Below are 14842 nucleotides of genomic sequence, written 5' to 3' on the forward strand. Positions count from 1 at the left end.
GCCCTTCCAGAGCCGGCTCGGACGTGGCCGGGCTTCAGGGCCCCGTGGGACATCTGCCCACCTTGCAGGCTCCCTGTTGCGTTGGGAGGGGGCTGTCCGGGCCCCAGTGCCTGCCACTCAGACGCTGCTCCTTTCTGCAGGGGCGTCCTGGCCCCGTACGCCGTGCCCTCTGAGCTGCTGCTGGTGGAAGAGATCCCACGGAACCAGATGGGGAAGATCAACAAGAGAGATCTCATCAGGCAGTTCTACCCGAGTGACCAGGGTGCCCCGAGGCCAGGCGCCGGTAAGCCAGCGTCCCCTGTAAACTAGAACCCCCCAGATCAGAGGGAACAGTGCCGGGGCTAGCAGAAATGAGATCACAGTGCTGATTTTTCAGATCCGATGTGACCCCCTGTCGCCTCTGCTGCGTCCTCACAGCCACACCTGCACCGAGCGTAGCTCCCTGTGCTGCCGTCTGCTGGGCAGGTCCCTGCAGCGTCCAGCGGCATGCCCCAGGGCAGCGGGCCTCCAAGCAAAATTCAGTAAAGTCTGTGCAAAGACAAGCATGTGCCGTGCTGTCTGCCCAGGGGCACAGGGGGCACCGCGTGCCGGGTACAGAAGTCCTGCCTCTGTGTGCACAGCCGAGTGTCTCCCACACTCTGGGCTGTCCATGTGGCCTCCCCAGGTGACCTGTGACCCCTCCAGGCCCTCCCGGCTGGACACCCGACTGCTCAGAGAAGCCAACCGGGAGAGTGGGCCTGGGTATCCTGGTGGGGACAGCCCGGCACCGTGAGCGCGGCATCACCAAGGGGCATCCCTCTGCACAGGGCCAAGCGGACCGCCACGGGGACTCAGGGCTCGGAGCAGAGTGCCTGGATGCTGTGCTGGCGGCCACATGTGGCCCCATGATCCCCCACAGGAGCTTTCTAGACCAGGGGCCGGGGGGCCTCTGTGATGGATGAGCCAGGGGATCCGAGTTTCTGGCTCCGTGGCCACGCGGCCCCTGTCGCTGTCGATCCTGCTGTTTGTGTGAAAGTCCGGCTGATGGGCCGACAGCTGCCCTGCCTTGACCCACCTATCTGTGCCACGCCCTCCCTGGGGCCCCACGGCACCCTTTTGCGTCCGCCCCACAGCCCTGCACCTCTGCTCTTACTGGTGCTGGCTCTGGCACATGGGTGCCCCACCCACACTGCAAGCAGAAAATCCAGAAGCTTCTGGATAGTTTATCGGAGACCACAGCAGCTGCTGTGCCGAAGACTGCTGGAGTCTGGAGCTCTTTCTGAACGTTATGTGCCCGGAACGCTTGCCTAAAAGACCAGCAAAATGGGGCTAGGGGCGGGAGGGGCCACTTTGGCCCTGGGCAGGGGCCAGGTGCTCGAGACGCTGTGGAAGCCGGCCGACTACTCCCCTACTCCCGCGCGGTGTGCGGCCTGGCTCCCCGAAAGCCTGACCCCAGGCGTGGTGTTTGCTCCAGGGTGACCAGCCCATGCTCCTGCCTGAGCCCGGGACACGCACACCAGTCACTGCCTGCCAGGCAGGCTGGCCACCGGAAGGGCTCAGCTGGCTGCCTGCCTGCCGTCCGACTCTTCTGGGGGGGTGGCCCTCGGCACCACACGGGACAGCGTGTGCTCAGGCTGGCCCTGGTCTGGCCTTGTAACTAGGGAGCCACCTGCCACTGGGGGGAATCAGATCGAAGGTTGCAGGGTCTTTAATCCTGAAAGCTTTGATTCCTGAAACCATTCACAAAATTATTTAGTTTATGCTATACTCTGTATCAAATACCTTGAAAGCCTAATAGTCACCTTCTACTAACAAGACCACAGAAGGATGTTGGCTTGTTTCGGGAACATATGCCTCTGAGGACACGGAATGCCGTGTCCTCCTTGTCCGTGTGACCGAGCATGGCGAAGCTTCCCCCTTGGCTGGACAGCCCTACGCCGTCCTGCGCGCCACTCCCAGAGAAGGGCCAGGAGCAGGTGCCTGAGGTTGGCCGTGGGCAGCTTGGTTAGCGGCCGCTGGTGCCCCTGGCCCCCTCACCCCCAGAGGGACTCCTGCGGAGGCATCAGCCGCCCTGGGGCTGAGGCTGTTGGAGGGCAGCAGGCGGGCCCCGGAGGGAAGGAGCACACACAGCTGGTGTAGACGGCACAGGTCCGCACCCACACGTACGGGCACCGGGGCCAGCAGAAGCCGGGCCCCGTGACGTGGGGGAAAGGCTGGAAACAGCCTCGTCTCTGCCTCAGTTTCCCTCTTCGTGACTTGAGGCTGGCATTTCCTTAGGGCTCTTCTGGCCAAGGACTGAGGGCTTTGCTTCCTTGGAGCTCAGTCTGTGGAGGCTGGTGGTCCCAGCGTGGCCTCCCACCTGAGCTCCCTCAAGGGCTGGCCCAGCACAGGCCAGGCTGCCGTGCGCCCCCCGACCACGTCCGCCACGGGCACGGCTGTCGCCACAAGCCTAATCCCTTTACCGGCCACCGTCAACAGCGCAGAGTCCCCGACGGTCAGGGACTCTCTAGGCCACGGCCACTGCTGTCCACGCTCAGATCTTTCCGTGTCTCCCCTCTGTGCCCTGGGGCCTCCCCCTGCCACCTTCACACGTGGCATCTGGCTTCTCCTGAAACCCTCCTCCCACGCCCCTCCGAGGGGCACGGCGGGAAGTGAGACCGGACGGACACCAGACGAGAGTAGAGATCCTCTGTGTGGCACCCTCGGGCCCAGGACGGATGCCTCTCCCGTCGGGACGGGGGCGAGTCCCCACAAGGGCCCTGGGATCGGACTCTCCAGCTGAGGGCAGGGGCAGTGGGGCCCCCCCACCAACAGGTGAGCGTGGGGCGCCCCCAGCAGCCCGGGGCAGGGGCCAGGTGCCCGAGGGAGGAAGTCGTGCGAGCGCTCTGAGCGCCCCGAGAGCCGGGTCCTGGGGCGCTAAGGCTGGGGTTCCCGTCTGGGAGGGTTGGAGACCGGCCCTGCTCGCTGTGTCGGGAGGACGGCGTAACCATGTGGAGCGGGGCAGCGCCTGACGGATGGAGGCAGCCCCGTGTGGGAGACGCGTGCCTTCAGGGGCTCGGGCCACAGCCACGCCTGCGCACGCACGAGCCCTGTGGCCAGGGTCGGGGGGTCCTTTCCCAAGAGCCCCTGGAACGGCTGAAGCTCTGAAAGCCAGACTCCGTTTCTGTTTTCTCTGCCACGAGGTGGGGGGTGGGGTGCACCCTGAGTACGAGGGAGGGAAGGGCGGCGGCCCCACTCAGGTCCCCCCTGCGGGCAGCAAACCCGACCAGACTGGCCGCGCTCCCGTAGCCCGGCTGTGTCGGACAGACGCCCCGGGTGTTCCCAGCCTGTTGTCCAGACAAACGGGTGCCGTGTGGTGGGCGACGGCCCAGGGTCCCAGGAAGAGGGAGGCCGGGTGCAAACCACTCTCTGTCTGGGGGTGAGGTCAGACGACTAACCAAGGCCAACAGCAAGGCCGCCAACAGACGCGTAACCGTGCGGGTACGGTGGTCTGGGCGGGAAGCCGTCTGCAGGGAGGTGGGGCTGCCGGGAGCCCAGAACCGATCGGCAGCCAGGAACTGCGGCAGCAGGGCCATCCCTGGGGACCCAGAGTCAGACACTCTGCCGGCCGTGGATGCCTCTAGAAGCCGGGAGAGAGGGGAAACGGATCGTCCCCTGGAGCCTCCAGGAGGAAGCAGCCCTGTGACATCTCAGCACATGAGCCCCCAGCCTGAGAGGATGAGCGGCCCCCAGGAGCATGGTGGCAGTCTCCCCTCAGCTGGCAGCCTCTGGTTCCTGTGGACTCAGCCCCTCCACGCCCACGCGGCCGTGACCGTGACGGGTGCGGAACGTGGCAAGCGGGTCGGGGCACAGGAACAAAGGAGTTTGGGGAGGGTCTCCAGGCACAGTCACTCAGCCGGGACAGGAGGCCCCAGCTGTGTCCTTGCCAGCACCTCCCAGCAATCCTTCGTTCGCTTCCCTCTTCTGGGTCCCAGGTCGGGGCCGTTCGGTGGGGAAAGCACCGAGGGGGCGGCCAGGGCACCCGCACGACAGCCCACGTGCCTCTCAGAGCCTGTTCCATGGGCAAGGCAGGGACAAGCGCCCACGCCTGAGGCAGAAGGACTTGGTGGAAATCCCATTCCCGAAGGTCCCTCCCTGTGCCTGGTGCAGGCGGCAGGCTTGGCAAGGGGTTTGCTCCTTGGCCCTCAGCCCCGAACAGGTGGCTTTTCTGGGTCCTCTATCCAGGGGCCCAGCCCCAGGAGCGGGGGCACGGGAACAGGAGCTCAGGACGGCCGGGGGCCCGGGGGGCTCAGGCTGCATCTGAGAAGCGGGGCCCTTCCTGCAACGCAGCCACGGCCCAGCACAGAGCAGGTACCAGGAGGGCAGCTCCCACCTGACCTGTTCTCCCCCGAGACCACTCGGCCCCTCTGAGGGGGGCTGGGGCAGGTGGCCGGCCAAGGCCCTCCCTGAAGGCCCCACCCCCCTGCATCTGCTGGTAGGTGGAGTTTCCCCACCGCGTGTCAAGTGTAAGGGAGTGAGCACATGCCTGCAGGGCAGGGCGTCCTTGTGCACGTGTGTGCATGGTGGGGACTGCGTGTAGGGTCCACGCATGTGCGTGCTCCTGCACGTAGTGGCCCTGGCCCCACCGCAGCCCCTCCCACGCGGGCCGCGTCTCGTCATCGGCTTGCCAGTCACGTCGTCGCTAACAGTCTGCTCGTAGATACACGGCCGTCCAATTACTCCTTAAGGGTTACAGGCCATTAAGCTGTCAGTCTGCTTCATTCCGGCCCATCGGCGCTGTCCCCACCAGCACACAATAACCATTAAAATGACACCAGGAACAAGCAGCCGCGCCCACACGGCGTCCGTGACGTTCCCATTAGCGCCTGCCTCAGTGAGGAAGGGCCGCTTCTGAGAAGACGATGTCACACTGCACCAGCCGGACGGGCGGCCCGCTGAGCAGACACACTGATGGGTGTATACACACACACATAGGTACGCTCACAGACACAAATGTTTACAAACAACACCGATCTGGGCTCTGAAGCCTCCTGCCAGGTGTCGGCTGCCCCTGGGCCCCCAGTGACCAGTGAGGGCCAGATCAGGGTCAGGGATAGCTCAGAGACATGCTGGGAGCCGGCAGCAGCTGGCATGGGGCTCCAGCCCGGGACCCTGTCGCCCCTAAGCAGCCTGCATGTGGACCCTGCTCCTCCCAGCCCCAGAATGGTGACATCTCTTCACAGTGGCTCAAGTACGTTTTTCAGAACCACTTTAAACACTGAGGACGGAAGAAAGAAGACCGGCCAGTGCCGTGTCCACCCGGCCTGTTGGGTCTTAGCCTCGGGCAGGACTTGCCTCAGATCCTTTTCGAGAAGTAACGACAGCGGTCCCGGCTTCCGTCCCACACTCAGGAGCTGAACACACGGTGCCCGGTGCTCGTGATATGTTCTCTCAGAGTGACACAAATCTGCCACTGAGTTCATGCTGTTCTGCTGCTGGCTGTGTTTGTGGACCTAAGCTCTGAGTTGCCATGCAGAGGCCCACCCGTCTCACGGGTGGATTGCATGGTCGTAGGCACAGGCCTCTTCCCAAAAAGACCATGTCGTGTAGACAGCCTCCAGCAGACAAGACGCCATATCTCACCTCCACGCAAAACAGACAGACTTTAAATCTTTGCCACGGTGCTCGGTGTCAAATAGGATCCCTTTATTTTAATTTGTACTCCCCTAATTGCTGCTTAGGTGGAGTATTTTGAATACGTTTATTGTCCATTTGAATTTTTTATTCTGTGAATTGCCTGTTCGTGTTCTTTGCCCATTTTCGAGTTGGTTGTTGGTAATTTTCTTGATTATGCATTGGTTGCGTGGCTTGCCTTTTTTTTTTTTTTAATTTTTTAAACATGTATTCATTTATGAGAGACAGAGAGCACAAGCAGGGGAGGGGCAGAGAGAGAGGGAGACACAGAACTGAAGCGGGCTCCAGGCTCCGAGCTGTCAGCACAGAGCCCAACGCGGGGCTCAAACTCACAAGCCATGAGATCATGACCTGAGCCGAAGTGGGACACTTAACCGACTGAGCCACCCAGGTGCCCCTTGCCTTTTATTTTTTTAATGGTGTCTATTGATGTGCAGAATTTTTAAATTAAAAAAAATTTTTTTTTCAACGTTTTATTTATTTTTGGGACAGAGAGAGACAGAGCATGAACGGGGGAGGGGCAGAGAGAGAGGGAGACACAGAATCGGAAACAGGCTCCAGGCTCTGAGCCATCAGCCCAGAGCCTGACGCAGGGCTCAAACTCACGGACCGCGAGATCGTGACCTGGCTGAAGTCGGACGCTTAACCGACTGCGCCACCCAGGCGCCCCAGAATTTTTAAATTTTAATGTGTTCACAAGCATTCAGGTTTTTTATGGTTTGAGTTTTTCTTGTCTAAAACTTCCTTTCCTACCCCAAGTTCTTAAATACACTTTCCCGTGTGTTTTTCTAAAAGTTACAAAGCTTTGCTTTTCCGTGTAAACCCTTCATTCATTGCAAATTCATTTTCACACGTTGTGTGAAAGGCCCTGATTTTTCCCACGTGGAGTGACCAGTGTTTCCTTCTGTCCACTGAAGCACGTGGGCCTCCGCTCTCTGCCCAGCATCCGGGCACGTCCCGCTCCAGGCTGTGCCGCCCTCTGCCCTGTTTCCGAAGCCGAGGCGCCTGTTAGCACACGGCACCGCTATTTCCTTCTTCAGAACCGTCTTGGCTGTTCTTGGCCCTCTGCTCTTACGCCAGAATTTTAAGAGCAGCTTAAAGTTCCTTTTTAAAGAACCTTATTGGGGGTGATGGGATTTATAAGTTAACGTGGTGACATCTGACATCTTCACGAAGGTGCACCCTCCCGCCCACAAACACGGCCCAGCTCTGTGTCGTGGGCTCCTTCCTGTGTTGTTTTCCCAGTAATAATCGTGCCCGTCTTTCGAGAGGGTTGGTCACAGGTCCTTCTTGTTTTTGTTGAGATCCCAAGTGGGACTTTTCATCCCGTGTTTTAAGTGCTCGCTGAAATGGTTTGTGTGTTGCATTTCCATCCTGCGGCCTTGCTCGCTTCTTGGCGGGCTCCTCCCGCGGGTCATCAACGCCTGCCCGTTAGCAGGTCACGTCTCCTCCTGTGACTCCCCACTCCTTCTCCTCTCATCGCGCCACTGAAATGCCCAGTGGAATACAGACCAGGAAAGGGGGTAGATGGCCCGGAGCCACCCTCCAGCTCTGCAGGTGAGTGCAGGTGGACGCCTGACGCAGATCAGCACGTTCATTGCTGAGATGCTCCGGGAACGCACGCTGAATTTCACCGAAATGTTTCCTTCTCTATTAAATTGGCCATCCCGTCTGTCTTTGACTGTTTTTTTTTTTTTTTTTAATTTTTTTTTAAAGTTTATTTACTTATTTTTGAGAGAGAGAGGAAGCAGGGTAGGAGCAGAGAGAGACGGCAGAGAGAATCCCAAGCAGGCTCCTCGCGGTCAGTGCAGAGCCCGATGAGGGGCTAGAAACCACGAACCATAAGATCGTGACCTGATCTGAAGCCAAGAGTCGGACACTTAACCGACTGAGCCCCCCAGGCACCCCCGTCTTTGTTACTCTGGACCCTGCTGATGGTATTGTGCACCGAAGCATAGTCGTGTCCCTGGAAGAAACCCTGCGGGGTCACAGTGTGCAGATGGGGTCAGGGGGCCTGAGTTGTACTCCGTTTAATGCGACTATTGAGCTGGCCCTGTGGTTTCTGATCTACAATTCCAAAATCCAAGAAGCTTTAAAAACCAAAGTTGCCTTTTTTTTTTTTTTTTATGTTGGGGGTAAATCGATCTGGCAGATGCTGCACAGTTAAATGTTTGTGCCCCCTCCCAAATCCATACGTTGAAAGTGACCGGCCGGGGTGATGGTGTCAGGAGGTGGGGCTGTGGGAGGTGGTGAGGTCATGACGTGGGATTCGAGCACCCTGGCCACTCTCGCCTCATGGGGACGTGGCTGGAAGACACGGCCGTGAGCCCGGACGCCCTTGCGGGACTCAGAATGTGCTGGACCCTACACCGCGGCCCGGCCTCCCGAAGGCCACCTGACCTTCCCCCAGTGGCTTCGGCCGGGCCGTCCCCTGCCTGGCCCGTCAGGCTCGTTCTTGTGAATACAGCCCGGTGCTGAGGCACCACTGAAGCGTCTTCGTGCTTGGCTATGGGGCACTTCTGGTTCCAACTGTCGTCATTTCTACTTTGACTTAATCTCTTAATCCGTGAGTTACCTGGGAGCGCCTGTCAGCCCGCCGAGCTCCTCCTGCTCTCCCGCCATCCTGCGCGCACAGGCCTGTGGTCCCGGGTCTTAGAAACCCAGGCACCTTTTGTGCCCCCTACGCGGTCAGCTTTGCTCCAGAGCCAGGTGACTGGACACGTGACGGTGTGGTCATCTCGGGGTCAGCCTCCCCTCCGGGATGCGGCCTGTTCAAATCTGCACACGGCAGGCTGCTTTGTCTGTCCTTCCTATGTCTCAGCGCTAGGTTCTTCGGCCCTTTTATTCTTGATTATTATGTATTTTTGCTGGATTGTTAGTTAGCATTTCTATACCTATTCGTGTTCTTTCCAGAAGTTTTCTTTTTCTGAGAAATCTTGCTCTTCCCCTGTTGGGGGCACAGACAGACCGTCTAACCCCAAGCCATTTCTTCATGGGCTCCGTTTGGTTTCAACGTGTCTGCCGTGAGCAGAGAGCCCACGTGTCTGACTCCAGGGGATGGCTTGTCTTTTAGTTACTGAATGTAGGCCATTTATTATGACGATTTGATGTATTTAAATAGACTTCATCCCGCAACCATTTTTTTTTTTTATTTTTTAAGGTTTATTTATTTTTGAGAAAGAGAGCCCAAGCAGGGGAGGGGCAGAGAGAGAGGGAGACACAGAATCCAAAGCGGGATCCAGGCTCCGAGCTGTCAGCCCAGGGCCCGACGCGGGGCTCGAACCCACAGACCACAAGATCATGACCTGAACCGAGTCAAACACTGAACCGACTGAGCCCCCAGACGCCCCTCATCCTGCAACCTCTACTTTGTTCTCTTTGTGCATTTGGAAATTATAAATTAAATTTCTGGGGCACCTGGCTGGCTCGGTGGGTAGAGTATGCAACTCTTGATCTCAGGGTCGTGAGTTTGAGCCCTGTGCTGGGCATGGAAATTACTGAAAAATAATAATGGTAAGGGCTCTTGGGTTGCCCAGTTGGTTATGCATCTGACTTCGGCTCAGGTCATGATCTCACTATTCGTGGGTTCAAGCCCCGCGTCGGGCTCTGGGCTGACAGCTCGGAGCCTGGAGCCTGCTTCGGATTGTGTGTCCCTCTCTCTCTGCCCCTCCCCTGCTCGTCCTCTATTTCTGTCTGTCTCAAAAATAAATAAACATTAAAAATTTTTTAATTAAAAAAATAATATAAATTAAATTTCTGTTGAGTACCCTTAAATTTTTTTAAATGCGTACTATAACACTCACAGTTCTTTTTCCAAGTTTGTAGTTACGCAGTAGGCGGGCCCTGTGGCCAGGATGTAACCTTCCTCCCTGCCCCTCCCATCCTGATACACTTCTAGAGTTTCAGTCTTGTTTTGTTTTGGAAACAAAAATTAATAGGCTTGTTTTTACAGCGACTGGATAAATTTAGTGATGTTTTCTGAATTTCTTGGCTCAACGGATTTCTTGTCATAAATAACGCTCACTGATGTTTTGGCAAGCATCTCTGAGTGGTCAACCTGCGTGGCCTCCGCACACCCAAGCCTCTGTTTTGTCGTCACTCTTCAAAGACGAGCTGCCCGTGAGAGGCCTGAGAAAATTAAAACTTAAAAGCTTAAGTTACGGGAAACTGAAACTTAACAAAGCTTAACCAGCTTGTTCCGCTTCTGTACAATTGCTTGGCACGCCCACGTATTCCTGATCAATCATAGTTGCCTGGCACAACCGTATATTCTTGATCAACCATTGTTACTTGGCACATCCGTGGACTTCTGATCAATCATTGTTACTTGGCACATCCATGTATTCCTGATTTCCCCATGACTTGTCTGTACCTGTCTATAAAAGGGGTGTAAAAACTTCTCTCAGGGCCTCTTGGCGTCACCCTTGCTGCTTAGCTTTGACTCTGGACTCTGGTGGTTTGTTTTTGGGGGTCTCTTAGACTCTGGGCGTTTCACCCGGGCCCAAGCCAGCCCTCTGTATCTCTGCCTCCGGCCCCTTTGACGTTCACGTCTTCCCAGTTCGTGAGCCTTTTTGTTCCGATGCTGTGGAGGCTGTCTTTGACCTGGACACGGCAGTGCGTCTCCACGACGGGAACAGCCAGCAGACGGGGGGCCTTGCTCAGATGAGCAGCTCCGGTCCCCGTGTCCTCTCGGTTGCCTGAGCGCCGTCCACACGCAGACGCCCCTCTGCGGCCACCAACGTACACTGGGGTGCCCGGCCCCGCCCCGCTGACCCCACTTCTGTGCGGACGGCATCCGGGCGGGCCCCCCCCCCCCCCCCCCCGCACTCCGGGTGACCTGCCCGGAGCTCAGCAGAGGCCTCGGTCTCTGGGCACGTGAGTGTGGTTTCATCTTGTCGGAGCACTAGTGCAGCAGGCTCTCTAGAGAGTTCTGAATCTTGCTTTTCTCAACAGACATGGACCTTGGGCCACCGTGACTTCGTCCCAGGCAGGCATGAAACCACCGGCCAGGGCAAGGCCAAGGGCAGGGTGGGCCCCACCAGGCCCCGTGCTCAGGTGAAGACCGCCGGCGGGCCATCCACCCACACGGACACCATCACTCCAAAGGTGCGAGCGTCATCGGAGACTCAGGCAGGCACCTCCCAAAGCCCCAGCCCTGCGTCTGCGGAAGCCCCTTCCCGTACCCGCCTGGAGCTGTGGCCTGTCTGCCAGAAGCGGTTCCTTGTTAAACCTCGGATTCACTGGGTACGGGTACGGGCCTGCCCCACGGAGCCTCACTCGGGGGGACGAGGTGCTGGGCCGTGGCCGGCCACATGCCTCCTTGGCTGGGGAGGGCAAGAGCCCCGCAGTGGGGCAGCAGTGGCGCCCCAAAATGGAAGCTGGGGCCTCTCTCTAACCGAGGAAGGTGCCGGGAATAAGCCAGGTGCCCAGGTCGGGTCGGCCCCTGAGGGCCTGAGGCAGGGACAGGACCAGAGCAGGGTCCAGAGACGTCAGAGGACTTGAGAGAGCAGCTGACTGGCGGGAGGTGCGTGCCAGCTCGGGGATGCCGAGTATAGGAGGTGCAGGAGGAAGAGTCTGGAACGTTCTGGGGTTTTCAGCCCAGCAGCCTGAATGGAGAGTACAGGAGGGGGAACCGGGGGGCTGGAGAGAGGGCAAGGTGGGGCTCAGGCCTGAACATACTAAGCATGAGCTGGCAGAGGGCGCTGGGCAAGCCTGGATGTCCGCCAGAGACTTCTGGGCGAGAGCAGGCGAGGGTCGGAGGCTCCCGTACAGGTGCACGCGGGCCCCCGACATCCGGGGGAGAGCCGGGAGGGTCAGGACCAAGGGGAATGGCTGAAGCGTGCCGATTCTCCCCAAAGAGGCAAGGAGGCCATCCACGGGGGACTGTGTGGTGTGGCCCGGCCTCTCACCCAGCAGCCTGCAGTCCTGGATGGGGTGGGGGTGGGGGTGGGGGCCTTCTGTGCCTCACACCGGCTCTGCACCGACCTGACCCTTCTGCCCCGAGTCTGTCTGTCTGCGGGAGAAGGTCGGATGGGAAGGCTCTAATGCCCTGCATCTGTCTCGTGGGCCCTGTCCCTGGAGGCCCCCCAAGACCCTGCCCCTAGGCAGAGTGCCACCACCGGCGGCCCCAGAATGAAGGGCAGCGTTGCCAGACCACGCCGATCCTGTTACAGCCACGGATTTCATCTGAATGATCGTTAATGTGATTTATACAGTTACTTGGATTCTCTGCTCGCGGATTTGTCGCCAGTCCACTTGATATTGATGAGAGGCAATGGAGCCAACACTAGCTGAGTGGAGCGGGGTGGGGGTGGAGGGGGCCCCTGTCTGAAGCCCCCACCCCTGCGTGGCTCTCCACCCCCCCCAGCCCTCCCCCACCCAGACTGAGAAGGTGCCAATGTGCACGCGGCTTTGCTGGCCGTGTCTCTGGGCCTCGTGGACAGAAGGGTGAGGCATGTGAGGGACAGGTGTGCGGCCTGCAGCCCCTCGGGTGGCCCTCTGGCCTCCCCTCCCCCCAGCCTGGAAAGGACCAGCCACTAGGTGGCCTCATGTGCCTGGGTGTGTGGGACTCAGCAGGACTCAAGGACCCTGCAAACCCACCCATGTGGTGACAGCCGCGAAACAGAGCACGGAGGCCACTCTGAAGAAAGGGAGAGCTTGTCCCGAGGCTCCACGAGACCCCGAGTGGGTGTGTGCCTCCTGGTCCCTCTGCGCCCTGCTCCTTGTGCCAAAGTCAGGTGTTACTGCCAGCGCCCACGGGCACAGACCGCCAGCCAGGCCCGCTGGGAGCACAGACACTGGTGAAGGAGGCCCAGCCTGGTGCGCGTGCCCTGAGGGATGTGTCACACCGCCCTGGCCCCCCGACACCGTCTCACCACACGCCTCTGTCCTGCCCTCCCCCTTCCTGCCTTCCACACCTTCCCGCCCACATCGTCCCCTCCCCTGGGTCCTCAGCACCCTGAGACTGAACGAGCAGGATGGGGGGGCCCGCACACCTGCCCTAGGGCCTTGGGGTACATGGGCCCCCCGGCCTGTCTTGGTGAGAGTTTTTACTAGAGTGAGTTTTCCATCAAAACTGGCCTGGGGACAGCTCACAGATTCCTCTAAAATCTGACCATCTGTGCCCGGTGACCTCTGTTCTCTGGCTTGGCTCCCACCTAGCCCTGAGTGTGTGCCCGCATCACTGTGGCCAGGCTGTTCCCCTAACCTCGGGTTCTTGAGCACTCCTGGGCTGACCTCGGGGCTCTAGCGGGGCGGCCTGACTCAGCCGACAACAGTGCCCGTGGCAGAGGCCGTTTGTCTGGAGTCCGTGCTGGCCGGGCTGCCCCAGCACTTTGCGGGGAGGAGTCCAGGCTGCCCGTAGGGCCAGCACCAGGGCCAAACAAACCTCGGGCAGGCTGCGCGTGGTCCGGCCGCGGTGGGCGAGGGGTCTGGGCCGGACGTGGGCAGGAATCTGTGCAGGCCCCAAAGGCAGCATTCCCTCTGTTCCTCCTGGGACAGCAAGAAGGCTGAGGAGTCCATGCTCGGGTCCCTTCGCCCTGGGAAGGGGCAGCTGTGTCCAGGGTGGGGGCGAAGACATCACCCCGCCCACCTGGCCCCTGAGCACAGAGCGGGGTGACCTCTGGGCCAGAAGCGGGAGGTCCAGCCCACTGTCCGCGCCACCCCTCCCAGAGCTTCCCTAGAGCCACACTGCCCCCTGCTGGTGCCAGCAGACATGGCAGGAGCCGTGAGGACACCAAGCCTCCCTAGCCACTGAATCCCTGGGACTGATGATCCCCTAAAGAACACAGGATACCACATCCAGTGAACCTGGGGCCACTGCGTGGCTGGAATCTCCATCACTGTATCAGAGGTGCAGGCACGTGGCCACTGGGCAGGACAGCCACTGGGGCTGGGGACATGGAGGTCAGGGACAGCCCTGGAAGGAGGACAAGACCAGGGCCTCTGGGTCACCTGCAGCCCAACCCCCTGTAAGCAGCACCCAGGTCAGGCTGTGAGTGCCTGGCTGCCAAGCCCTCGGGGCCCATCAGCCCAGGACCCCACTGCTTCATCCAGGCCACCAGGGTTAGTCAGGGCCTTGGGACGCACCCCCCCCCCCCGGGGCGGCGGCGGTCCACGGGGGAACCCCTTGCGCTGCTGCCCCCCCCCCCCATTAGGATTTGTTAGTGCTTTCTGACTCCTCTGGGAGGCAGCCCCAGCAGGACTGTCCTCAGCACTCAAGCCCAAGAGCCCAGACCCGGGAACCATGGAAGAAAGGAAAGGCAGTGGGCGTGCCCCCACCTAGCCTCTCTCGCCTCCAGACCAGGCTCCCAGAGGTTGGCCGGGCTCCTGGCCAGGCCCCACCTGTATTGGTCTGTCACCTTGGCCTCCTCGGGACTTCTGTTCCTGCCTCTAAAGTGAGGGGCCCAGAGACAGGGGCCACCTGGTGCCTGGGCCTCGAGGACCACCATTCGGGCTTTACTGTCCTTATAGGTGGCTGTCCTCCAGGCATCTCCATGTGGGTGACCACAGGCACCCCAGGGAACGTCCACAAGGAAACTGCCCCTGCCCAGGCCGACACCTGGGGTCAGGTCACCTCCTTCTCTCAGCACCTCCGGACCGGCGATCCTCCGCTCCCCTCCCCTCTGTGTCCACCTCCGGTCCCCGCCCCCATCGTCCACCCAGCAGCCTGAACCCCGCCCACTCGTGTGCCCTGCCCACCGGCCACCCCGAGGCCACGCCCCCCGTCCCCCCCACGTCTGAGCCGCCCTTGCTCCTTGCAGGGGTTGGGGGTGGAGTGTGGGCTCCGGTGCCGCCGCCTTGGGCGGCAGGTTAGAGTCTGGGGAGGGGGTGACCCCGAGGGAGGCGGCAGAGCTGCAGGCCTGGAGAGTCCTCCAGGGGGTCGGATGCCCCGAGTCCTCGGGAAAACGATAGGGCTCTTCTGGAGAGGCGGTCCTGCTTTAGGAAGGAGAGGGAACTGGTCCTGCGGCTGGGGCGGCCCAGCCCTGGACAAGGCTCCCCATGCTCGAGCTTGGGCACAAGGGGAAACTGAGGGTGGCGGGGAGCACGACCTCCCCAAGGCCCTGCAGTTGGACCCCCACGGGGAGGATTGCTCACCCACCCAGGACCACGCCCGTTTGCAGCGGCCTTTCCCTGCGCTTGGGGCTAACCCATGACCGGACCCAGCTCACCCTCCCCTTGGAGAACCCCT

General features: G+C 60.2%; 1 protein-coding gene across 1 annotated transcript in view; it reads left to right on the forward strand.

Moving 5' to 3' along the window:
* ACSF3 (acyl-CoA synthetase family member 3) overlaps positions 1-5740 on the forward strand; it is a 39831-nt gene extending 34091 nt beyond the window's left edge. The window contains exon 8 of the mRNA XM_040443345.1: positions 141-5740. Coding sequence (XP_040299279.1) covers positions 141-309 — 169 coding nt within the window. The 3' untranslated portion in view covers positions 310-5740. The remainder of the gene's footprint in view (positions 1-140) is intronic.
* Positions 5741-14842: the final 9102 nt, after the last annotated feature.

The sequence above is a fragment of the Herpailurus yagouaroundi genome, unplaced genomic scaffold (genome assembly GCF_014898765.1).
Source record: "Herpailurus yagouaroundi ecotype Mexico unplaced genomic scaffold, PumYag 190, whole genome shotgun sequence".
NCBI classification, from domain to species: Eukaryota; Metazoa; Chordata; class Mammalia; order Carnivora; family Felidae; genus Herpailurus; species Herpailurus yagouaroundi.